At 41.6% G+C, this 25,922-nt stretch overlaps 1 protein-coding gene across 1 annotated transcript; it reads right to left on the bottom strand.

Moving 5' to 3' along the window:
• Nucleotides 1-1,548: 1,548 nt before the first annotated feature.
• LOC108704988 lies at nucleotides 1,549-25,533 on the bottom strand. Its single transcript, XM_018241733.2, has 15 exons — nucleotides 25,264-25,533; nucleotides 18,387-18,566; nucleotides 16,736-16,924; nucleotides 12,948-13,127; nucleotides 12,461-12,558; nucleotides 10,513-10,702; nucleotides 9,710-9,803; nucleotides 8,776-9,031; nucleotides 8,174-8,213; nucleotides 6,376-6,473; nucleotides 4,697-4,865; nucleotides 4,065-4,098; nucleotides 3,802-3,902; nucleotides 2,242-2,283; nucleotides 1,549-1,816 (listed from the first exon to the last, which is right to left on the bottom strand). The coding sequence occupies exons 1-15, from the start codon at nucleotides 25,343-25,345 to the stop codon at nucleotides 1,755-1,757; spliced, it is 1,815 nt and encodes a 604-aa protein (XP_018097222.1). The 5' UTR covers nucleotides 25,346-25,533; the 3' UTR covers nucleotides 1,549-1,754.
• Nucleotides 25,534-25,922: the final 389 nt, after the last annotated feature.

Here is a 25,922-nt window from a genome sequence, read left to right as displayed (position 1 = left end):
AACCTGCTGCCTGCTTGCTCTCTCCTGTGTCCCCTGCCTGTAGAATTTTTCAGTGCGGGCCCTGATCAGCTGCTTTACAGAGATGTTTTTAAGATTATTCTGGGGGCGCTTCATGGGGCAATTTCTTATAGGGACCAAAGTCCTGAAATGGAGCCTGTCCCCGTGAAATGGGGACAAATGGTAAGCTTAAAGGGGACCCGTCACCCAAAAAAATTATTCTAAATCCTATTTTATCACATTAGTCAAGGAAAATGAACTTTAATTACACTGTATAAATGATTTGAATCTTGTTTCCTTCAGTCTGGGAAATTCATAATTATAACAAGCAGGCAGGAGCCATTTTGTGGGACACTGTTATTAAGACAAGTCTTGTATCATCTCAGAATCTTGTTTGTGCACCAGAATGGGGGACCTGATGTCCATCCCCATGTCCTGGTTACACAATTAAATGGTGAAGAGAATGAGGGACCTGATGTCCATCCCCATGTCCTGGTTACACAATTAAATGGTGAAGAGATTGGGGGGAATGTGGGGAGAGCAGTGACATGTAGGAAGTGTTGAATGGAAAGTGAAAGTAATTGTCTTGGCATAGAGGAGGGGCAGACAAGATTTGATTGACAGGTGAGATGTTTAAATGAGCTTACAACAGCTATGAATGCTTTAATAAAAAATAGAAATTGGATTTCATGTTTGAAAAGGACTTTTATTATACAGATTTGTGTGTCTGGGTGACAGGTCCACTTTAATACACGCTACAATTATCATCTTTCCTGGAAAAGATGTTTTTGTCAGATATACAGAGAGAAACAATAGCCTTATACCTGTATCTGATGATTCAGCACTGACAGCGGCTGATGTTCGGGAGCCTTCAATCAAAATTTTACAATCAGCCCAATTCAATGAGCCGACCGATATCCAAGTCTTCTGCCAATATACTGTACACGCACCGATTATTGTATGAAAACTCTCAAATGATATTGCTGCGTGTCTGGCCACCTTAACTGTCATTGCCAGAGATGAGCAAATCTCTACCGATTAGTTTCCCAGAAAAATTTGTGAAACTGATTTGACGTTTACAGCAATTTCATTGTGCGTCAAAAAATTTTCGTTATGAATTTTGCAGCGAATTTATGTTTTTGACCGACACCATATTTGAAGGTAAAACTTCATGCACTTTTGGCAGCTTTGGATTCACTCCAATTTCTCTGATCTCTCTAATGGGTGGGAGACACCTCCACTTCTATAGAGCATCATAACCTGTATTAGGCCAGTTTATTACGGCTGCTGCCATTGGGTTAGACTCCTACACACCTTCTTGGGCTGAGGGACTCAGACTTCTATAAAAACCAGCAATATTCCCCTGGGTCCCTAGGAACATTTTTCAGAATGTGAATTTCATCCTAAACCTGTTTCTGCAGGAAAAAAAATCCCCTCACTTGCCCTGTAGTTTTCTCCCAGGCCCAAACAATTAGAGGGTAAGTCAGCACCAAAACAGAAATTTGCCTACATAAAAGAAAAGCCTATTGATAACTGACGAATATACAGTGAGACAGGACTGGAGATTTTATTTCTCAGGATACAGATTCCTCAGGTATAACATTTGCTAAATTTTAATGGGATTATGATGCATCTTTATTATAGACTTTATACTACATGGTAGTTTCCTCATTCATTTCCCACATGTGACAGTTGATGGAGAATACAGAGGCCTGGGGACAGCTGGAGGGGCAGAAGGGGCAGTTAGTGGAACAGTCTTACAGGGGTACCGTCCTCTCACTGCCCCCTCTCTCTGTTCTTCCTTGGTGCCTCTTCTCTTCTAGATAAATGAAACAAAAACCCCGTTTAGACACAAATACAGATGAAATTACCAGCACTAGTGCCTTTATTATGTAATATACAATGTAAGCCCCTCTGTGATGTAAGTGAGTCATTAGTGGGTATAAATAGTTGTATAATTTGCCCAGAGAGCTGAATAATGACATAACAGTGACCCCCTGCACTACCCCAGAGGGAACGTAACAGCTAAACACCAGAAACACCAATTAGAAAAAGCCAAAAAAGTGACTGTGACTAATACCCCAGTGTCCATGTAAATAATCCAACAGCTCAATATTCAAACTTAAATAAACCTGCCTGGAACCTGCTATAACTGCACAATGAACCAATTAGTAACTGAAGTAACCAATAAGAAGGCTGTGTAGGTTTTTCACTATATGGATGAAAGAAGTGGGGGAGACTTACCCTGAAACAGGCAACTGATGATATTTCGGAAAGCAGAGAAATCTGAAAAAACAGAGAAATCCTGATGTTAAACATAATAAATCATTGAATTCCTCACTGAGATCCCATAGGGATAATGAACAACATAATTCTGCCTCTCTCTCTCTAACTGCCACCTTGTCAAGTATTTGCCATCTCAGTAGGACAGTCTCTTCACTGGTTTTCTTTCTTTTCATTCAAGGAATTGTCCCCTAGGTATTCCCTTCAGCAACTCTTATTCATTTTAGCTCTTCTTTTATTCCTCCCACCTTCAACTTTTTTTCTTTTAACTTTAAAGGGATTCTGACATGATTTTTATGATGTCGTTTTTATTTCTAAATGACATCTCAGCTCATTTTGCCTGGTCATGTGATTTCAGAAAGAGCCAGCACTTTAGGATGGAACTGCTTTCTGGCAGGCTGTTGTTTCTCCTACTCAATGTAACTGAATGTGTCTCAGTGGGACCTGGATTTTACTATTGAGTGCTGTTCTTAGATCTACCAGGCAGCTGTTATCTTGTGTTAGGGAGCTGCTATCTGGTTACCTTCCCATTGTTCTGTTGTTTGGCTGCTGGGGGGGAAAAGGGAGGGGTGATATCACTCCAACTTGCAGTACAGCAGTAAAGAGTGATTGAAGTTTATCAGAGCACAAGTCACATGACTGGGGGCAGCTGGGGAACTGACAATATCTCTAGCCCCATGTCAGATTTCAAAATTAAATATGAAAGTATCTGTTTGATCTTTTGAAAAATGGATTTCATTACAGACTCCTACTGGATCAGCACTATTAACTGATGTGTTTTGCAAAAAAAACCATGTTTTCTCATGACAGTATCCCTTTACCGCCATTTTATTGTCTTCCCATTCATACAATTGATCTATACACTGCCCATCAAGACTAAGGAAAGTGGGTGTATTATTTGTTATGTTGAGGGCAGGTCCCACTGTTCTGTTATCCTGTGATTATTGAGTATCAGACTGATCAGAAGAGCCCTGACATTTACATTTACGATGTTTTATCTTTGTCAATAAGGACGTGTGGCGGATAAGATGCTGGAAGCACAAACCATCAGACTATTTTCAAACAAATCAAATAAAGTGCAAGTTTTTTAAAGGATTTGCAGTTGGGCAATTCCAGGTAAAAAGACATAGTTGCCCAGTTTGTTGCCCAGTTTGGGTTTGGCAGAACTTGTACTTTCCAGATATATTTGTTTTTCTGAGTTCTGCTCACTCTCTATCTTATGGCACATACATCATGGGAGAAGTGACAGCCCAGAAGATTTGTAGTTGGATTTACATTTTGGGGCCACATACTATAATCTTTTGGCATCAAACTGTTCGGAAGATCCCTGAAAATAGGGGGAATGGGGCCTGGGTGGGATTTTGGGGGACATTACACTGATGGGCTGGGGGGGAGGCCTGGGAATGTTATCATATGTACCCCATGAATGTTATCATATGTACCCCATGAATGTTATCATACGTACCCCATGAATGTTATGATATGTACCCCTCATCTCTAATATCATTATCCCCACATTACCTGTCCTGTTTTGCTCCCACTTTTCCTTCACAGTAAAGCACAAGAGGACGAGGATCAGAATAATCAGAAACAGCGGCTTCAGCACCAGCGACACCCGGAAACTGTCAGAATAACACAGGGGTTACATGTGCAGCCCCCCAGTACCCCAACTCCTTGGCTCAGGGGATTAGGGTACAATCATTTGTTGCCTGTGTTTCTATGGATTACAGGGAAAGTCACTTAAATAATATTTATGGATAGAGAAGCCTCTGCTTTGCACTTACTATGAGTCTGAGGCACCTGCAGCTTTACGGTTACCTGTGAGAAGGCAAAGCAGCAAGCGGTAAATAGCTTTTTATGTTACATCCTATATAATATAGAAATGATATGATTAATTAAATCTTAGTTGGGATCAAGTACAAGCAACAGTTTTATTATTACACAGAAAAGGGAAATATGTTTTAAAAAATTGGATTTATTTAATTATAATGGAGTGTATGGGAGATGGCGCACGCACGCACACACACACACACTCTATTTGTCCATATATGGCAATATATTTAAGCTGGCCAGATATGGGATGAGTTTGACGTAGTTGTTTAGCTTAAATATATTGTAATATATGGACAAACAATCCCTGTGTTGTTTAAAGGGTAAGGCATTTTTCAGTAGCAGTAGCACAAAATGTCTCTGTCTTAAATATATTGATAATGGGTTGAGTGCAGAGGACTCTTGTATTTGTCTATATACTGTATATATATATATATACACACACATGTAGCACAGAAAGCACTCACGGTCTAAATAGGAAAACAATTGTCACCAGTCTTTATTGCACCATGCTCACATCTACACATTTGATCCAATGGAAATCATCATCAGGATCTTTATATAGATATATATAATGTAGTGGTACCTGAGATCCAGACTGAGGCTTCCCCAGGCCCAGCAGCAGTGAGACCCCGTACTGTAACCATATAATTGGTGTCTGCTTCCATGGGAATTCTGTATTCTGTCACATTAGGGGGGAACTGGTGGGATTCTTCCTCTATCACAGTATTTTCCTTCCAGACCAACGTATTGAGCTGCAAACAAGAGAAATGAGAAGCCAGGGTTGCCCTGTCCCATCTCAGAGAAACTGCGCAAAATGCAGTAATGTAGATATAAGGGGAATTTATTTCCAGCAGTAACATCATTCTAAATCCTCCATTGTTTTCACTTTGCTCCCGGCCCTAGAGGCAGAAGAATTGTTTTGTGTCTCTGGACTCTTAGGGGCAAATTCACTAACGGGCGAAAATTCGCCAGCGATGGCTTTGCGCACATCGCAACACTTTGCCAGGCGTAAATTTGCCTGGACAACGCTAATTCACGAAGATCCGAAGTTGCGCACAGGATACCGAAATTACTCTCAGCAGTTCGAAGTTACGCTAGTGTTGGCTAATTAGCATTCGGCGTGCAGTTAAAGTACAATGGCCGTATATGTTGCAGCAAATACATTACACTACACAAGGCCAGGGAACCTTAATAAAATTATATATATTGCCCTACACATGAGCCCATAGTATAATTTAGGTGCCATATGTTAGCAAATGTAGGGGGGGAAGGAGGATACCCGGAAAAAAAATTTACGATCTTTTTCAGTCTATCCCCCTTTTAAATAGGAAAAAACGCCAGCGTTTTTTGGGACTTAGAGAAATCTTAAACTTTTTTTTAGAGGAACTCCTATCTACTCTATTGCACTTTGCCTGGTCTGAGGTGGCGAAGGCAAGTCTGGCGATAGAGGTAACGGTCAGTAAAAAGTTGCGCCAGAATCTATCTCCTTGTCTATCACCACGCTGGCAAATTTTCGCCAGCGTTAGTCAATTCGCCCCTTAGTGAATCTGCCCCATAAATGGCTCATAATAAACAACAGCTAAAGGTCCTCAGACCAGAGAGCTGCAAATATATAAGATGCTAAACAACATATTTCTGGATCTAACATTTCCGGCATTTAGACAGCCTTCAAACCCAATTAGACTTATTATAAAAAATTCAGTTTTGGGACCCAACAGTAATGGCAGCCACCCATGTGGAAGCAGGAGATGCCAGACACCCCACACCTCCTCTCCTCAGATAAAGGGCCAATTCCTGGTGCACCAGCAGAATACAGTATCCATGGTCACTACACCCGCTCATCCATCAGTGATACAATCCATGAATGTCCAACAGGAGACATTTACATTGGAGAAACTGGACAAAGCCTCAGAAGGAAGCACCACTATAAACAATAAGAAACTGGACACACCAATAACAAAGCATTTTAATAGACCCAACCACAGCCTGGATGATGGGCAATTTTAAAACAGAAAATGAAAGAAAATTCAGGGAATACAAAACTTGTAATAGTCTAGACACAGAACTGAACTGACACCACTGATTTGTGGAACTGTTGTACAAATTAAAAATAGTGATGGGCGAATTTCTCCCACTTTTGCTTCTCCGCGAAATTCACGAATTTCCCGCAAAATTTGTGAAACGGGGGAAAGATTTGGCAAACTATATTATCCGTATTTCCGTGGGCTGGAGATACATAACCATAGAAACTACGGTTCATACCTGGTACCCTGTGATGTTCCTTCTACTTCCCCCAACTCTCCTCCATTGTAACAAGTTTTCTGTGAGATTTGGAAAGTGAGTGATTTCCAATTTTAGTGCTGGAAAAAAACAAACCCCAGTGTGTGACACATATAAGATTGGAGCTGTAGTGACATTGCCATAAAGGAGTCTATTAATAAATATAAATGTACAGGCACAGAACAACTGCATCACCAGCTGAAGGGAACTGGGACTTGGAGTAAAGGACATTGCCTGGTGCCCATTAGATCTGAAAAAAAGAACCTCCTTTATTTTACTCTCTCACCCAGTCTTCACTAATATGCTCTCATCATCTGGCATCTTAATGATTCATTATCAGTCCATTTCTACAAATTCTTTTTCAATTGAGCACAGTTCTATATACTCCTTGGTAAGAATTAGTCAAGAACTCCCTGGTCTAGAACTAGGGACCTGTTATATATACTGGCAACTACTCCTCCTGATGGAGCAACTCTTACACCTACTGTATCAATATTCTTTGGTCCACACCCACTGTCCAGCTTCAGGCAATAGCCCAATTGATGGCTAGTTAAGCCTGCCTCCTTCTACAACCTGCTGCTGGATCATTGGCCCATTGGCCTTTCCAAGCTCTCTAATGTTCATGTCCTGAGATCCTGTACCTGAGTTTCTGTTCCTGTCCTGATCCTGAGTTCTCATTCTAATAAGTCCCATTCCTGCCCTTGCTCCCCATCATATGACCTCCCAGTTTGGATATGGCCTGTTACTTGACTCGAAGGGTAGAAGCACACTGGGCAATTCGGGGAGATTTAGTCGCCTAGCGACTAATCGCCTCATCTTTGCAGTGACCTTCTGATGTGACTTTTTTTATAGGGGAACACCTCAAATATCAGAATAAACTTTCACCATTAGAGACATGTATTTGGGGCCCTACATCCACATGAGAATTGTTTCTGTTTCTTGCAGAAAAAGTATTCTAACTCATCACAGATGTAACATAACACAACAGCTGTAAAATATATTGTATTGTAGGGTGCTGATAACTTAGTTGTCCTTTATGTTTGCAGACAGTCCCCTATAGTTCTAAGACAGCTAAGTTGGGTCCTAAAATATGATTAGGGGGTTTTCCCTTTTGCTGTGTAAAATATGCTCCTGACAGTTCAATAACAAGGTCATTGTACTGTTGTGTAAAAGGTCAATCCTCTTTTCTTCATGACTTCGCTTGATCAGGCAGGTGAAAGAATATTAGTGACTGTGAAGAGATAAGCCCAGTAAAGTTATAAGGATATTCTCTTAATAGTTTTCTCTAGGAGTGAGGGTTAGGTTCAGGGTATACAGTGAGCAGCCTAATGCTCCTACAAGGAAAGCAGAAGGATTATATTTCTGACTATACCACCCAAGAATAGGGATCCACGTGTACAGACTTAAGGGAAGATGTGTTCCCATGTACAGGTTCTCCATTTCACGTGGAGAGCCTGAACTTTGCGCTTATTTTGCAAAAGACCTGTGCTACATTCCTGCCAAAAAACAACTGTTTATTTTAAGAACCACTGGCGTCCACTTTATTGATTCTACCCGACAATTGTAGTTCTGCAACCCCTTTCCTCTTACATTATGTGAAGGTCCAACACCAGAAATATAGAGTCACATGTACGATTCCTTAGTAGAACTGATAGACGTAGGTACTTGCTGCTCCAGGGACTATCGACTTACAGTATTATTACTCCAAACTAAAAATATTGCCAAGGAAACATGTTTCACAAAACTGTTAAAGGAAAATTAAATTCAACTTCCAACTTACCTACATAGGGGTCAAAGCAAGTGCATGATGCCTTTTTCACCTTTAAAACAAAACAATACAAAAAAATACAAAATAAGAAACAGAAAAAAGACAAAACAGAAATTCATACACTAATCATTAAGAAAGAAAGAGATTGACTGGATGTGCAGAAAGGGGAAATGTTCTGGATCTTTCTGTTGCATAAGAGACAATTTTATCCTCGGTAATCCACAATTTACAAAACAGTATTGCAATAACGGTTGTCACCTGTCCTGTTTTGACCCAGACAGTCTGGTTTTTGGAAGAGCTATTCAGGTCAAAAATTGGCTAAGAATGTTCTAACTCCCATATGTAATACAAAGCACTACGTTTTCCCAGGAGCGAAAACCTATAGCAACCAATAAGATTTTGCCTTTAAACAGTTGACCAGTAAATGTTGATTGATTGCTTTGGGTTACTGCTCCTGGGAAAACTTAGTGCCTTTTATTACATAACAGCCTAAGATCCGTATAGAATGTAATAACTGAACATACAGTAAGTATTCCGCTTCTGTGATATACATTTTGCAAATTATTGCTGAAGTTTAGTAAACGGAAGGCAATAAATATTTGGCAACAACTCACCTCCTTCCATCTACTGGTGACTCTCAAGTAGACTTTGTAGTTCAATTCAGGGTTCATAGGAGAATTGAAAAAACCATTATAGTACAAGCCATCTCCGAGGGTGAATGTTCTGCTCTTTTTAAGATTCATGGCTGGGACTAACATTGCAGTGTACACACTTGGGATATGACTGGAGTTGGATTCTGTACTGGTATAACTTGTGCATAAATGGCTCAAGCTCCCATTCCATCCCCTGGTCACAATTATCTCATAGGAACTGAGGACGGAATGAGAAAGATGATACTTATCTAAAAAAGGCAATATTTAGTACATAGGTTAGAAGGGGGGGTACTCCTACTGTCTGCAGGAAGGTAATGTCTAGTATACAACTAAATGTTCCACCTTTTCTCCTAAAAACATTTAATTAAATGTTTTACATTTTATTGCATGGTTTCCACCTTTGTAGAGTCAATAATATAATCAATTCTTCAAGGTATATGAAGGATTTGAGGCTTTTGTGGATAACATACTGTACAACTCTAGGCATTAAAGCATAAAAAGTAATAATGCAAGGAATGAAAATGAAATGTTGCCTCTTTATAGACCATGAAAAGCTTCCCTTTGAGTATACAGTATTATTTTGGGTCCCAGTCCTTATAAAAGTGTAAAGAGTGTGGAGACGTGCAACTACACTAGGAAAAGCAATGGAACAATGAAAGTTGGGGTTGTTTCTCTGTAGAGAAGGTGCTTATGCTGGGACATGAGTATTCTTCAGTAAATTAGAGGGTATTAAAGACAGATAGTGGGGTGGTCATATGGAAAAGAACAAAGAGCCCCCTTTTAGATGTGAGGACCAGTGCAAATTGTTGCAAATAGTTTATGAAAAAGTGCATTGAGATGGGTAACACTCTGATTATGTAACTATGTGTGATCTTACCAAAATCACATTACTGACCTAATGGGTCCATTCAAGTCAGGAACAGGGTGTAGCTTGAAGGTTGCTGTACTGTCACCAATTTCTATCTTCTTCTTTAGTGGAGGTGGAGGCTCTGGAAACAGAGAATTGGAGAATTTTATCATCTTGGCTTTGTGACATTTTACTGTGAACACCCCTTGATTTCCGTATTATATATTTAATTGTACATGATTTCTGTAATCTACTCATTTTCTGGATGTTCTTATATCTTCATACAAATTCTCAGGGTATTCTCCCCTAAACGAGTAGAGATATGTGCCACTGATGTTTATGTGAAAGCTCTTGTCATGGGCTGTGTCGGGACATAAATCCTTCGACTCCGTCTCCTCAGTTTATGGAACCCCCGACTCATTTATTGTATTTTCCATGTTGATTGAAAGAAGTTAATTTTGCTTAAACAAAAAAGCCACATCATTTGGTATTTCTAAACCACAATCAAAGTTAAACTACAAAAACCATTGGAAAACCTAAAACAACTTCTATATGAATGGAACCTGCCATGTAGCTGTAGAATAGCTGTTAAACTGAACAAACAATTAACTAAAGTATTGTTCTTAGAAACAAAATTGCTGCTGCCAGATCCTCCTTCAAACAAGCTATTAAATCTGATTTGATTATTTTCACTGCTTCTATTTAAAGTTATTAGGAGTCGGAGTTGACTTTTTTGGCGACTCCCACTCCATATACCCAAAATTGCTTCTGACTCTGACTCCACAGCTCTGGTTGTGATTTAATGTAAAATGAAACTTTTTGTAAAAACATTTCACCTCAAAACCCCTTACCTGCTATAGGAGTCTCATGAGTCCAGACTGCAGGTTCCCCAGGTCCAGCTGAAGTGAAGCCTTGGAGAGTCACAGTGTAGTTGGTTCCATGTTTGAGCTCCATATTAAACTCCCTCACGTTGGGTCTCAGCCAATGAGATTCTGTTTTATAGAAGGACAAGTCGTATTCTCTATGAGCTGAGATGTTCAGCTGATCAGGTTAAACACAAATATTATATTTGTATTATTTAAACAATTGTTTTGTTTTCAAACAGATATTATATCATAAAACAAGGGGCCCTAGATTGTGAGGTGCCCTGGGAAAGGGAAGGGGAAGGCTGAACAAATGATCTCCAGATACATGTATGAACCCCTTAATCTTCACTTCCCAGCAAGGAAAAGAAAATAATGGGATAATAACACATTCTACAATATAAACTGACAGTGATCACCTCTCTGCGCAGGGGGCAATGACCAAAGAGTGAATATAGAAGTCGCCACAGTTGGGCAGAGGGAAGTTTATTCAAGTTGTACAGAATTTTGAGGGTAACTCCGTTGGGATGTTGTTTGGCTTTTACTAAGGGGTAGAAAGTCCCCACAGTCCAGTTTCCATCCATACTTAGACTGTAAGCTCTATGGGGCAGGGACCTCCTTCTCTCTATGGGGCAAATTCACTAAGAATCATAGTTGCTCCAGGTGCAACTTCGCCGCACTTCGTCAGGCGTAGTTTCCCCAGCGAGTCGCAAATTCACTAAAATCCGAAGTTGTGCACAGGGGTAGCGTAAGGTTGCGAAGTTCCGCTAGCGTTGATTCGCTTAGCGAAGCGAAGTTACGCTAGTGATGGTTAATTTGCATATGGCGCCAAATTCAAATTTTAATGGAGGAATACGTAGAATCACTACACAAGCCTGGGAAACCTTCAAACCAGCAAATACATGTGCCCTACACATGTGCCCACTGTATAGTTAAGTTGCCATGAGTTAGGAAATGTAGGGGGGAAGGAGGGGAGCCCCAAAAAAATTGTTCGATCTTTTTCAGCCTATCACCCATAATATAGAAAAAACGCCAGCGTTTTTTGGGACTTAGAAAAAATTTGACCTTTTTTTGAAGCAATCCCTATCTACTCTATTGCGCTTCGCCTGGTCTGAGGTGGCGAAGGAAGTCTAGCGTAAAAGGTAGGTTCAGTACACTGAGTGAATTTGCGTAGTTACGTCCGTAGCGAAAATTCGCCAGGCGTAAGTTGCGAAGTAACACTAGCGAATTTACGCCAGGGTCCGTTAGTGAATTTGCGAAGTAACGAAAATGCCGAACACTAGCGAATTGACGCTAGCGTTAGGCGCTTCGGTGCTTAGTGAATTTGGGTCTATGTCTCTTACCACATTGTCCTGATTTGATTCTGTATATATATATTAATTATGTGATTTGCCTTCCCTATGTATACTTATATATATATATTGTACTTTTATGCACTGTACAGAGCTGCGGCTCCTTAACAGCACTATACAAATAAAGTTATACATACATACTGTACATACATACATACATAAATACATACATACATATACATATACATACATACATACATACATATACATACATACATACTGTACATACATACACACATGGGGCAGAACCACAGGGAGTCCTTCCCAATGTAAAACTTGATTCAGTTGTTAAATATGGACAAACGGTGGAGGAATCCCACTTATATAAGGTTATCTGCTTTCCTTGCCACTGAAACAGGTCATTGCATTAACATTACTAAAAGGCACCAGACAAGACCTCGGGTGGGATATAAATGCAGAGGGACCCGAAGCTCCTGGGCCCCTCAAAGTATCAGGCCCAGGTTGAGCTGCAGTAACAATGGTTCTGCCCAGACGGTGAAACCAAATAATCTGTTGAGAAAACCGACTGGAAAATCACAGGGTACTTGGGGTGAGTCAGTGATAGGAAGGGAGGTTAATGTTACCTGGAGTCCAACATAGACTTTGCGTCCCTCTGAAAGTCGCCATTTAAGCAGCGTATCACTAGTGCTCGGAAACTGGGTGAAATGGGGTTTTATCAGAACTGTAACAGAACAAAGTGAATTTGCAGGGACGTTTGTGGGAAATGAATGAAAAGCAATTACTGAACATCTCACCTGTCTGTCCTAATTGCCATTATTATTATTATTATTATTATTATTATTATTATTATTACAAAGTCATTAAAGGAGAAATAGTAACATAAACACTTTGTGAAAGGCTTAAATAAAGTGAATGCAGAGCCCATATGTTCATTTATAAAGTATAAACTATTTCTTGCTGATACAAATTCCTTTTTTAGTTTAGTTCTGCATGACTTTCATTTCTCTTCTATGGGAAGTGGTATATTTGGCTGAAGATGCTCCAATGGAATCTCTGTGCTTGGTATTAACTGTTATTCCCTGCTGATCACACGTTTATGTCTGTACTCACCAATACAGAGGTCCGGCTCATTCCAATCACTGCGGGTTCCTTGCCACTCACATGTAATTGCCCCAGACACGGCATGATACCCCCGGGCACAGGTCACTATTACAGATTCCCACAGATCATAGAAATCTTTCTCCTCAGATAATGAAATGATTCCTAGTCCTGTCGGCTTTGCACATTGTTCTGGAAATAAACAAAATATAAAGTAATAATCTCAGGAGCTCTGCATTCCACTGACATCAGAATGGGAACTTTGTGGCTTCACCTTCAGTTCCCCCAAGGGCAGAAGGAAGGGGGGAACAGTCTGGACACTGACTGGGGAGGTGGTTTCTCTGTCCCATTGTAACTGGAATGTTAAAGCCAAATGGATTCCAAAAATACTTCCAGTTCCTTTAAAGCCACAGTCTGTGCAGATAATTTAGATTATTTGGGTCATTACAGACACCTATGGACCTATGGACACAACCCTCTGGACTGGACCCCTGGAATCACTGCCATGTTCAGGGTGTTGGTGGCTCCATGTAGCTCCAGGTGGCAGAAGATGCTGGATGGACACAATGATACTTAGCTGTGCTATACAGAGCTGCAAGGGGCAGGTGTGAATTGTGGGAATATACGTATCATTTGTGTCGCATTTAGCACAACTGCACTTGTGGCTGTAGTTGGAAATGACTCTTTATGTCCATCATTGGAATAAATGTTCTCTGGACTTAATGGCTCAGACCAGCATGTGAGCAGCTCAAGGGACATGTGGGTTCTGCTGGAGGACTGGATCAGAATCAAACTGACATCATAGAGACCATTGTTAAGTGACACTGAGGCAGTAAGTCCTGTGCCCATAATCAGGTGCCCTAAGCTACACAGGCAGCCAATAAGTGAATGTAAAATTGATGATGGCGCGTTTCGAATAACTTTTTAATTTACATTCATTATTTATTTTGTTTTTATTCCGAGATATTAAGGGATACATGTGCTGTTAATATGAATGAATTTTGTTACAACAGCGCCACCTGCTGGTCAGTTTCCCACCAGTCTGACCAGCAAGTAGTCAAGGAAGTTGTCAGGAGAAAGAAAGAGACTGATGTTCTTCTGCTTAGGAATAAAATTAGAAACCTTTCTCACATCTTTCCTAAGCAGAAGAACATCAGCCTCTTGTCCATATTGACCTGGTCACTGAGGTCACTGAGGAAGGGCCATGTGCTCCCAAAACGTTTGATCACTGGGAAATGTCATGAGCACAATGGAATAAAGATTGGGAACCCCCCATATGCAGCAGACAAGGTATTGGTGTCAATCGTTTTCATATTGTATATTACTGGCGAGTCACTAGGCCAGGGCCTCTAACTAATCCCCTAATTGGACTTTCATTTGCTACTCGGCTCATTGTCAATGTGTGAAGTGTTTGTTCTGCTCCTTGTGGAACTGAGTTAATCAAAGAGTTTCTTATCTCTTGACAAACCATGTGTATTCATTGTGGTTCAGACTTTGATCAGAAAGAGGAAATAGTGGTTCATCCTCCAGACAATAAAGATCTAACGCAACTGCCAGTGATGCAACAGAAAACCCACATGCAACTTCTACTGAGACTAAGTGCTCACACTGTTCCAGCTGCACAGTAAGGAGATAGCTGAACAAGTGCATGGGTTGCACAGTAAGGAGATAGCTGAACAAGGGCATGGGTTGCACAGTAAGGAGATAGCTGAACAACTACATGGGCTGCACAGTAAGGAGATAGCTGAACAAGGGCATGGGTTGCACAGTAAGGAGATAGCTGAACAAGTGCATGGGCTGCACAGTAAGGAGATAGCTGAACAAGTGCATGGGTTGCACAGTAAGGAGATAGCTGAACAAGTACATGGGCTGCACAGTAAGGAGATAGCTGAACAAGTGCATGGGCTGCACAGTAAGGAGATAGCTGAACAAGGGCATGGGCTGCACAGTAAGGAGATAGCTGAACAAGTGCATGGGTTGGACAGTAAGGAGATAGCTGAACAAGCGCATGGGCTGCACAGTAAGGAGATAGCTGAACAACTACATGGGCTGCACAGTAAGGAGATAGCTGAACAAGTTCATGAGCTGCACAGTAAGGCGATAGCTGAACAAATGCATGGGTTGCACAGTAAGGAGATAGCTGAGCAAGGGCATGGGCTCCACAGTAAGGAGATAGCTGAACAACTACATGGGCTGCACAGTAAGGAGATAGCTGAACAAGTGCATGGGTTGGACAGTAAGGAGATAGCTGAACAAGCGCATGGGCTGCACAGTAAGGAGATAGCTGAACAAGTGCATGGGCTCCACAGTAAGGAGATAGCTGGACAACTACATGGGCTGCACAGTAAGGAGATAGCTGAACAAGTTCATGAGCTGCACAGTAAGGAGATAGCTGAACAAATGCATGGGTTGCACAGTAAGGAGATAGCTGAGCAAGGGCATGGGCTCCACAGTAAGGAGATAGCTGAACAACTACATGGGCTGCACAGTAAGGAGATAGCTGAACAAGGGCATGGGTTGCACAGTAAGGAGATAGCTGAACAAGGGCATGGGTTGCACAGTAAGGAGATAGCTGAACAAGTACATGGGTTGCACAGTAAGGAGATAGCTGAACAACTACATGGGCTGCACAGTAAGGAGATAGCTGAACAAGTGCATGGGTTGCACAGTAAGGAGATAGCTAAGCAAGGGCATGGGCTCCACAGTAAGGAGATAGCTGAACAAGGGCATAGGTTGCACAGTAAGGAGATAGCTGAACAAGGGCATGGGTTGCACAGTAAGGAGATAGCTGAACAACTACATGGGTTGCACAGTAAGGAGATAGCTGAACAAGTGCATGGGTTGCACAGTAAGGAGATAGCTGAACAAGGGCATGGGTTGCACAGTAAGGAGATAGCTGAACAACTACATGGGCTGCACAGTAAGGAGATAGCTGAACAAGGGCATGGGTTGCACAGTAAGGAGATAGCTGAACAAGGGCATGGGTTGCACAGTAAGGAGATAGCTGAACAAGGGCATGGGTTGCACAGTAAGGAGATAGCTGAACAACTACATGGGCTGCACAGTAAGGAGATAGCTGAACAAGGGCATGGGTTGCACAGTAAGGAGATTATTATTATTATTATTAACATGTATTTATATAGCTGAAGATAGCTGAACAAGTGCATGGGTTGCACAGTAAGGAGATGGCCCGACAAGAGCATGAGCTGCACAGTAAGGAGATAGTTGAACAAGCGCAAGGGCTGCACAGTAAGGAGATAGCTGAACAACTACATGAGCTGCACAGTAAGGAGATAGTTGAACAAGCGCAAGGGCTGCACAGTAGAGTTGCAAGAAAACACCATTATTTAATTTCAATCGCAATCTAAAATAAAATAAATATATCTGATTACTTGTGTTTAATTAAATGGTTTACATCAAATTCTACCAGGTGGATGTAAATGTATGAATACAAGTGTGTATCAAATTTATTTATTATAGTGACAAAAATAATTTTAATGAACTTGGTGGAGGAAAGTCTAGCATAAACCCTAGTGATATAGTGAAACCGTATTTAGTATTTTGCAGTGTTGTTCACTTTACTAGCTACAGTATATGGATACTGGTCCCTTTACAGCTGCTGTATATGGGTATTGGGTAGAGATGTGTAGTTCACATAACTGCATGTAGATGGCAGTGTCACTGGTCACTTTATGAAGCTTAAAAGTTCATGGGATTTTTCTTGCAATCAACTAATAAAAAACGTAGGACACTGGTCTGTCAAGTAGATTTCTGGTTTCCTTCTGCCCCAATGTACTTACCTACACAGCGAATAACTGCTTCATCCCACACATTGTGACCATGTTGAGCCTTACAAGTTATTGTCTTGTGTGAGGGTTTATATCCCAGTGGGCACCTCACAGACACCTCAGTATTGGGGGGATAATAATCTTGCAATGGGACAAGATGCACACGTATATCTCGGGAGAGATCTGATTCCTTGCACCGTTCTATAGGAGAGAAACAGGACAGGTCCTTACTATTCACCATATGCCATTTACTCTCATTGGGGAAAGCTGAGTGGAGACTCTCATACACCTCATCAGTTTCCCAATTATCCAGACTCTGGGGAACAAGTCATAAAGAATGAACCGATTTGTTCAGGAACCGACTAGGAAACATTTTAGATCTGGTAATAACCAATAACACCAAATTTTTCACCAGTGGCAGTTTATGGGAATAGTGATCCGCACATGTTCTTGTGGGAAACAGGAGACATTAACGCACTAAATTGTAGACAAGCAAAGTTTGGGGGTTTATGGCTGTGAGTTTCATAATTTTTTGGGTCATAAAAAGCCTACAGACATATTGTAACATAATTGTATTAAGCAGCCAGACAGAATCCCAATAATATCTCGGACAGCAGATAAGGTCGTCACTAAATCTCACAATAATTGACCATCAAGCTGAACTTTAATGGAAATCTAATGGAGAAAATAGAAATTCTTTGCAAATATAACCAAACGAGCCTTTAGTTGGTTTCCCTTCAGATGAAGCTGTGGACTCCCCTTAGTGTCAGTCCCACAATTTGGGAGTCATTGGTATGAGGGTAACAGTGAAGCAAATTATCTATGACAATACTAAATCGTGTTTAATAAATGTACCTGTTAGTAGTGATGGGCGAATTTGCGCCGTTTCACTTTTTCGAAAAATTTCCGAATTTCCCGCAAAATGTGTGAAATGGTGAAAAATTTGTGAAACGGCGCCAGAGTCTAATTTTTGATGCTGGCATAATTTTTTTTTTGCCGCGTGAATTCACTGCGAATTTGCGCCTGGCGAATAAATTCGCCCATCACTACCTGTCAGTATATTCCCCTGTAAACAAGGATCGTCATCATAAAACCTTTGTGGTTGGATAGAAATGTTGGGGTTGAGGTGGGTAAGAAAAGACAAGCTAAACTTGAGATGGAAAAGGGAATTGCAGAGAGGAGTAAAATGAATCCAAAATAATTTTTAATATGTAAATAGTAAAAGAATAAAGAAAAACGTGGGTGGGACCCTTAATATCAGAGGGTAGAATGAGTGGGACCCTTAGTATGAGAGGGAAGTGTATGACTATGGGGATCCGATTTCATGTGCACCTTGAGTCACTCACAGACCCCCCTACAGAGACCTGGACCCCCCACATTCCCGATGACGTGGGATCTGATTCCTCTGTAGTTACACCACCCTTAGTATTAGAGGGACGGTGAGGTGGTGCCCTTAGTATCAGAAGAAGGTCAATTGATTAAGAGCAGGAGAAATGCAGAGATTTGGAAATGTTATTTTCATCTACATCAGAGGGCATGTAAGTAAGTGGGCGGGGCTTTGATGGATTGGAGGCGGGGACTGACTCAGGAATGGGTGGGTCAGGGGTGTGGCAAGGTGTGAATATGGGCCCCCACCATGGCTCACAGCAACCCTGATAATTACCTGTGCAGGGAACAGGATCATCCCACATGACACTCATCCCATTGCTCCGACATGTTATTGTCTTGTTCCTCGGGTCATACCCTGGGCTGCACCACACGCTCACTGATCCCCCAGTCTCATAATGGTCCTTGTCTCCAACCGTCCTGTTTATTCCATTTATCTCGGAGACATTACATTGGCCTGAAAAAACAGTAAATGATGTTGTTATTGTTAGAACTCACTTTACCTTACTCTTCTGTTGTACCGGCCATAGAACTGTATCTACAGGATGCTGAACTACCTATATAATATAATACATAATATATACTATAATATCCAGCCCACACCCAGCTTACATTATTAAGCCAATCAATAGACAAGTGCCCTGTAAGGTGATATGGAAACAATATTCTATTGACTGGTCTCTCTAATCTGGAAGAACCGTCGGCACATGTAAAATGGAAGGAAGGTGATTGATTTAGTGGCTGGGGCAGTTGGTAAGTGTAGAGACAAAATACAGCACTGCAGAATATGTTGGCGCTATATATATACACATCTTGATAATAACTTTGTTCACCCTGAATGTTTCAGCGCTTGCACCTTCCTCATTACAAAAATCCCCGTGGGCACCTCACAGACAGACACATCAATGTTGGGGTGGAACAAGTTTGGGGCCGTGGGGGGAGGGCAGATTTCTTGCATTGCTCTATAAGAGACAAACAGGACAGGCTCTTACTATTCTCTATATACCAATTTATGGGCTGAGTGGTGGATCCGTATTGCCCTGAGAGTCACACACATTTGACAATGGGCCAATGTACAAAATAAAAAAGAAAGATCCAGAGACCTGACATTGTTTTGTTTAGTTTCAGTCAATTCCCATTAGGGCCCATCAGTAGAACAGAAGCTCAGGGAGACTCATATTGCCACAAACAAGGGCAAGTAGCCACAAACATGCAACGTTGTTTGCTCCAATGTGTCTCTCATGCTTGACAAAGGGGAGTGACCCCGAAACGTTGCATCACCGCATAATAAACAAGCAGGTTGTTCCCTGCAACGCTAGTTGCCTTGTGTGCCGATATTCTTCTTCTATATCCAGTTGTGAGGTTGCTGACCCTCTAATATTGTGCACCGGGCTGATCTCTTTGAGGGTGTGCGAGTTTTCTACATTGTTCATATAAGACTCTCTGTATGAGATCACATGTGACAATCGGCCTCAGCAGACTCTCCCCCAATTTACCTTTTATATGTGAGGGCTCCTCTCTGACCTGCTCTTAGTTGAACAAACTACGAATCCAAATGGAATATATATTTGAAATTGGCATCCAGCAACTGACACAACTAAATAAATGTATTATATATGATGGAAATGCTGTAGGGGGGACATTCTTATCCTGCAATTTGTGTGGCTAGTGTGTATTTTCGCCAATGTGTTTCACCCCAAACTAGTGCATATCTAAATGATATTCCCAAGGCGAGTGGAAGTCTGACTAAAGTCATAAAAATCATAAAACCCCACGTGAACCAGGTCATTAACATACCCACCAGCATTCTCCATTATCTACTGCCCAGTGTGGGGCACCAGCAGTGAGGCTTAATGTGACATAGTCATAGTCATAGAACAGAAAGTAGAGGCAATAATAATGTTTTATCTGCTGGTCTTCTGCCCACCTGCACCAGTGTGAGGCCTTCATACCCAATGAATGGTCTCAATGGATCACCTTAAATCTTAGCAAGAGAATGTCCTTCACAAACAACAATTGGACAGTTCCATGCCACATGTTTGAAATACCCCCCAAAAAATAATAGAAATGTTCTTTGCAGGTTTCACACACACTTTCTATTGACTTCTCAATAAACTCAACAAGTTTAAATTACTGAGGTTAGAAGTACAGTAAAAATATTTCTTCCTAAAGTGGAATTTTTTTATTATAGTGCTAAAGTTTTAAGTCCTAGTCCAGACCCTCCTCGAAGCTTTAAATTCAACCCAACTCCCATTATGACGTAAAAAGTTGTAATACTGATGTAGAAGTGTGAGGGCTACTCACCCTGGTGGTCTAGCGTGCCGGCAGGGATGCCCGCTAGACCACCAGGGCGAGTATTGATGCCAGTGTGCAATGGCGCGAAAGTTCAAAGGTATTTAAAGGGCCAATGCACTTGTCTTCATTGCCCATTATAGGAGTTTGTTCTTGGAGCTTTTGAGCATTGTGCTAACCTGCTAACCTGCTACCCTGCTAACCTGTTATTCTGATTCTGATTCCTGTGTTGACCCCTGCCTGGGTATTTGACGATCCTGACTTCTGAAACCTGACCCTTGCCTGATATCCGACTCCAATACACTGGTTATGAGTAATAAGAAGCAAGGACTAAGCAAACATATGAACCAACTATAATCCAAAAATCCACCAAATCCACCAAAATCCAGAGGATTGACTTCTAGGGGCAGATTTACTAAACTCAAGTGAAAAGTTCGAATGCAAAAATATTCGAATTTCGAAGTATTAGAAGTATAAGGAAGGGTCGGATGTTTTATCCACCAGTAACTCCTCCCAGCAGACAGGAGGGAGCCAATGAGATTAGAGGAGGGAAAGGGGTGTTACAGGGAGAGCTGGGAAGTGAATCAGTGGTACAGGCTGATACATTAGATAGGTATAAGGAAGGGTCGGATGCTTTATTCACCAGTAGCTCCTCCCAGCAGACAGGAGGGAGCCAATGAGATTAGAGGAGGGAAAGGGGTGTTACAGGGAGAGCTGGGAAGTGAATCAGTGCTACAGGCTGATACATTAGATAGGTATAAGGAAGGGTCGGATGCTTTATTCACCAGTAGCTCCTCCCAGCAGACAGGAGGGAGCCAATGAGATTAGAGGAGGGAAAGGGGTGTTACAGGGAGAGCTGGGAAGTGAATCAGGGGTACAGGCTGATACATTAGATAGGTACGAGGAAGGGTCAGATGCTTTATTCACCAGTAGCTCCTCCCAGCAGACAGGAGGGAGCCAATGAGATTAGAGGAGGGAAAGGGGTGTTACAGGGAGAGCTGGGAAGTGAATCAGGGGTACAGGCTGATACATTAGATAGGTACAAGGAAGGGTCGGATGCTTTATTCACCAGTAGCTCCTCCCAGCAGACAGGAGGGAGCCAATGAGATTAGAGGAGGGAAAGGGGTGTTACAGGGAGAGCTGGGAAGTGAATCAGTGGTACAGGCTGATACATTAGATAGGTATAAGGAAGGGTCGGATGCTTTATTCACCAGTAGCTCCTCCCAGCAGACAGGAGGGAGCCAATGAGATTAGAGGAGGGAAAGGGGTGTTACAGGGAGAGCTGGGAAGTGAATCAGTGCTACAGGCTGATACATTAGATAGGTATAAGGAAGGGTCGGATGCTTTATTCACCAGTAGCTCCTCCCAGCAGACAGGAGGGAGCCAATGAGATTAGAGGAGGGAAAGGGGTGTTACAGGGAGAGCTGGGAAGTGAATCAGGGGTACAGGCTGATACATTAGATAGGTACAAGGAAGGGTCGGATGCTTTATTCACCAGTAGCTCCTCCCAGCAGACAGGAGGGAGCCAATGAGATTAGAGGAGGGAAAGGGGTGTTACAGGGAGAGCTGGGAAGTGAATCAGTGGTACAGGCTGATACATTAGATAGGTACAAGGAAGGGTCGGATGCTTTATTCACCAGTAGCTCCTCCCAGCAGACAGGAGGGAGCCAATGAGATTAGAGGAGGGAAAGGGGTGTTACAGGGAGAGCTGGGAAGTGAATCAGGGGTACAGGCTGATACATTAGATAGGTACAAGGAAGGGTCGGATGCTTTATTCACCAGTAGCTCCTCCCAGCAGACAGGAGGGAGCCAATGAGATTAGAGGAGGGAAAGGGGTGTTACAGGGAGAGCTGGGAAGTGAATCAGGGGTACAGGCTGATACATTAGATAGGTACGAGGAAGGGTCGGATGCTTTATTCACCAGTAGCTCCTCCCAGCAGACAGGAGGGAGCCAATGAGATTAGAGGAGGGAAAGGGGTGTTACAGGGAGAGCTGGGAAGTGAATCAGGGGTACAGGCTGATACATTAGATAGGTATAAGAAGGGGTTGGATGGTGTTTAGCAAGTGAGGGAATACAGGGATATGGGAGAGAGCTCATAGTACAAGTTGATCCAGGGACTGGTCCCATTGCATTTTGGAGTCAGGAAGGAATTTTTCCCCCTCTAAGGCAAATTGGAGAGACTTCAGATGGGTTTTTGCTTCCTCTGGATCAACTGGCAGATAGGCAGGTTATATATAGAGAGAAAATGTTGAACTCAGTGTATATGGGTTTTTTGAGCCAACCTGACAAAACTAGACAAGGTTCCTTCCCCGGAGTCTCAGAAGCAATATAAACTGCATTCTGGGTAAAGTGTATGTAGTCTAGTCGGTACCAACTAGGTTTTGTGAAAGATTTTTTTCATTATTTCCAAAATCGAGACACGCGTGCTTCCTTCATTTGCAGATAGACTACACTGTGACCATTGTTTAGTGGATTGTGTTGTTCTTAAGTCTATTTACTGTTTGCCCATAAAGCAGAGTTATTTTATTGTTTATTGGGACAGAAGAATTAGTATTTGTAGACCAAGCTGAGCTTTCCAGGATTCAAATGGGCTGCGGTGCAGATGGTTTGATGGCCCAGGGGGTGGGGGTTTACTGTGATCACACTATTTATTATTCTGTGAAATAATGCTATTAATAACTCCTTTCATAGTCATGAAGAAAGAGAATGTATAGAAAGGCTAGATTGTTGGTAAACAAATGTCCAGGAGCAGATGGGATTCATCCCAGGATACTAAACAAGCTCAGCTCTTTGATTGCCAAACCTCTTTACTTAATGAGTCAACATTCATTGAGGTCTAATGGAAGAAATCCAGTAGCACACCGGTAGCATTGAAAAAATCTTCAGTGTTTTATTAGCCCATACATATACACAATAGGGCAACGTTTCGGGCCCAACTGGACCCTTTATCAAGCCTAATGTGATTACTTCTTTAAGAAACATATATAGTGTCATAAGGGTGTGGTTACATCAATTCATTGAGGTCATTCATTGAGGTCTGGCATGTTGCTGAGAGACTGGTGAATTGATAATGTGGTGCCACTATTCAAAAATGGATCCTATTCTCAGCCTCTATCAGAACTATATCAGAATTATCAGCTGGTTAGTCTGACATTAAGGGGCACATTTACTTAGCTCAAGTGAGGGATTAGAATAATTTGGCTACTTCGACCATCGAATTGGCTACTTCGACCTTCGACTACGACTTCGAAACGAATCGAACGATTCGAACTAAAAATCATTCGACTATTCGACCATTTGATAGTCGAAGTACTGTCTCTTTAAAATAAACTTCGACCCCCTACTTCGCCAACTAATACCTACCGGACATCAATGTTAGCCTATGGGGAAGGTCCCCATAGGCTTTCCTACCAATTTGGGATTGAAGGAATTTCATTCGATCGATGGATTAAAATCCTTCAAATCATTTGATTCGAAGGATTTAATAGTTCGATCAAACGATTATTCCTTCGATCGTTCGATTGAACGGATATCGCTAAATCCTTCGACTTCGATATTCGAAGTCGAAGGATTTAACTTCAACAGTCGAATATCGAGGGTTAATTAACCCTCGATATTCGACCATTAGTAAATGTGCCCCTAGGTGTAGGAAAGGTTTTCAAAGGGGTATTAAGGGATTTGATACTGAAATACATTGCAAATCATAATACTATGCTGCAAATTTTTCACAATGTGATATTAGAGTTCAGCATAAAAAACTCTTTATTCATTCCTATGGGTTTTTAGAAGTGTATTTTTCAAATGGAGAACTTTTAAATTTCACCCATTGATTAATACACTTCTAAAACCCTATAGGAATGAATAGAAAGTGTATGAGTTTTTCTGACAAACTCTAACCTCACATTTTGATAAATTTGCCCCTAAAAGTTTGTGTCACAGAGTTTTATGTGCAATAGATCTTCACAGACTAATTGCCTTCTATGAAGAAGGGAGTAGATAAGCAAAATCCTTTGAATTCGGATGACTCTGCGCTCCATGCCAAACTTCAAAGAACCCTGGGAGTGAGTAGCAATTTACGGAGCTGCACTCTTTTAGTACCATGGGGTAAATACCATCTAGTATGAAGTAATTTGTCCATGAAAATTGAGACTTTATATGTTTTCCCCTCTTACATTAAGCTACTAATTGCATTTTTTTTAATGTTTTTGGCCAATGGTTCCCTGGTGAGCACAAACCAGGTTAGTGACAGGGGACAACTCTGTCTGGTGTCTTTCTGTATGTATAAGAAGGCATAATTAGGCTGTATTTTTGTATGCTTGACATATTACATATTTTTCTTGTATTAAATGGTGCCTGGATTGGGTTATCTGTGTCAGTGTCCTATAGTGGTGGTTGAAATATTGTATAATTTTTAGGGCCATTATAGTTGCTGCACTGCTCTATTTGGGAGGGGTGGGCATGTATCAAGGTCAGTAGTAATGAGGGATCTGATACTCTGCTTTTTAAAACTGGAGCTATTCTGGTTAGCACCCTAAACAACAGATATGAGTAGTGAATAATGTGGCAGAACACACATGTAGTTTATAATTAAGCAGACTCAGTAATGTGATTGGTCAGCTGGAATGCATGCGTATTATTGAATAGGCAAGGTCTAGACTGAACCCAGTACTCACAGATAGAGTTTGATTCATTATGGCACAAAAAAGCAACAAGCTTCTTCAAAAGCAAATAGTATGGCAGCTCCTGATAATAAATACATTTCAGTACAAATAGGATAACAATAAATATATTTTCCTTTATACAAAGCACAATATATAGTGTACATTGGAATCTATGTTACCGTAAGATGAGCAGAATGTACCTGTTTCAGGGTTTCCATTGGAGCAAGTGATCTGCACCCCAAGCACAGTAAGGATGAGGGGAGCCAGGAAAGAGGGAGACATGCCGATACTGTCCCCCTTATATTCTCTCTGCTGCTTCTCTCTCCCACCTCAAACTCTTCAACATGGGCAGCAGCTCAGATACAGTGACACTGATATAAGGCAAGTTTGTGGTGAGCCCAAGCCCAACCCAACGGTTCCTCTTTGTATGTTCTACAGTAAATGTGCGATGTTGCTCTTATTCTCTGCTCTAAACCCAACTTCTCTCCAGCCAGGGGAATCTGCTCATTAAGCAACATGTTTCTGTCTGCAGATAATTTACTATGAGACAGTTGCGCTTGGCCACTAGAGAATCCACCCACTTGTCACTTTTGTCCTGATCTCAACAAGATCTCACAGACTGTTGAGTGTGAGTGTAGGGCTGGTCAGACCAGGGGTGAGTGTCCCAATACTGTACAATCACTCCTTTCTCTGCCAAAGCTCTTTTGGTTGCCTGTATATCATTAGCTCACTCTTTTCTTGATTTGTACTGTACTTTGTCTTTTACCTTTTTGAGCAAAACCAAAAAAAAAATGGTTTCAGGAACTGAATTGCACTACATGATTCATACCAATATGGGATCATGAGGCCAAGACCACAT

The sequence above is a fragment of the Xenopus laevis genome, chromosome 1S (assembly GCF_017654675.1).
Source record: "Xenopus laevis strain J_2021 chromosome 1S, Xenopus_laevis_v10.1, whole genome shotgun sequence".
NCBI classification, from domain to species: Eukaryota; Metazoa; Chordata; class Amphibia; order Anura; family Pipidae; genus Xenopus; species Xenopus laevis.
The sequence above is the reverse complement of the archived record's forward strand: the minus strand, read 5'-3'. Positions and strand labels throughout refer to the sequence as shown.

Coding starts and splice junctions, on each gene's coding strand:
- LOC108704988 (XM_018241733.2), bottom strand. CDS start 25,345: ATGTCTCCCTCTTTCCTGGCTCCCCTCATCCTTACTGTGCTTGGGGTG. Junction 9,032..9,709: donor GACTTGAATGGACCCATTAG/GTCAGTAATGTG, acceptor TTCCGTCCTCAG/TTCCTATGAGATAATTGTGA. Junction 4,099..4,696: donor AGCCTCAGTCTGGATCTCAG/GTACCACTACAT, acceptor GCCTTCTCACAG/GTAACCGTAAAGCTGCAGGT.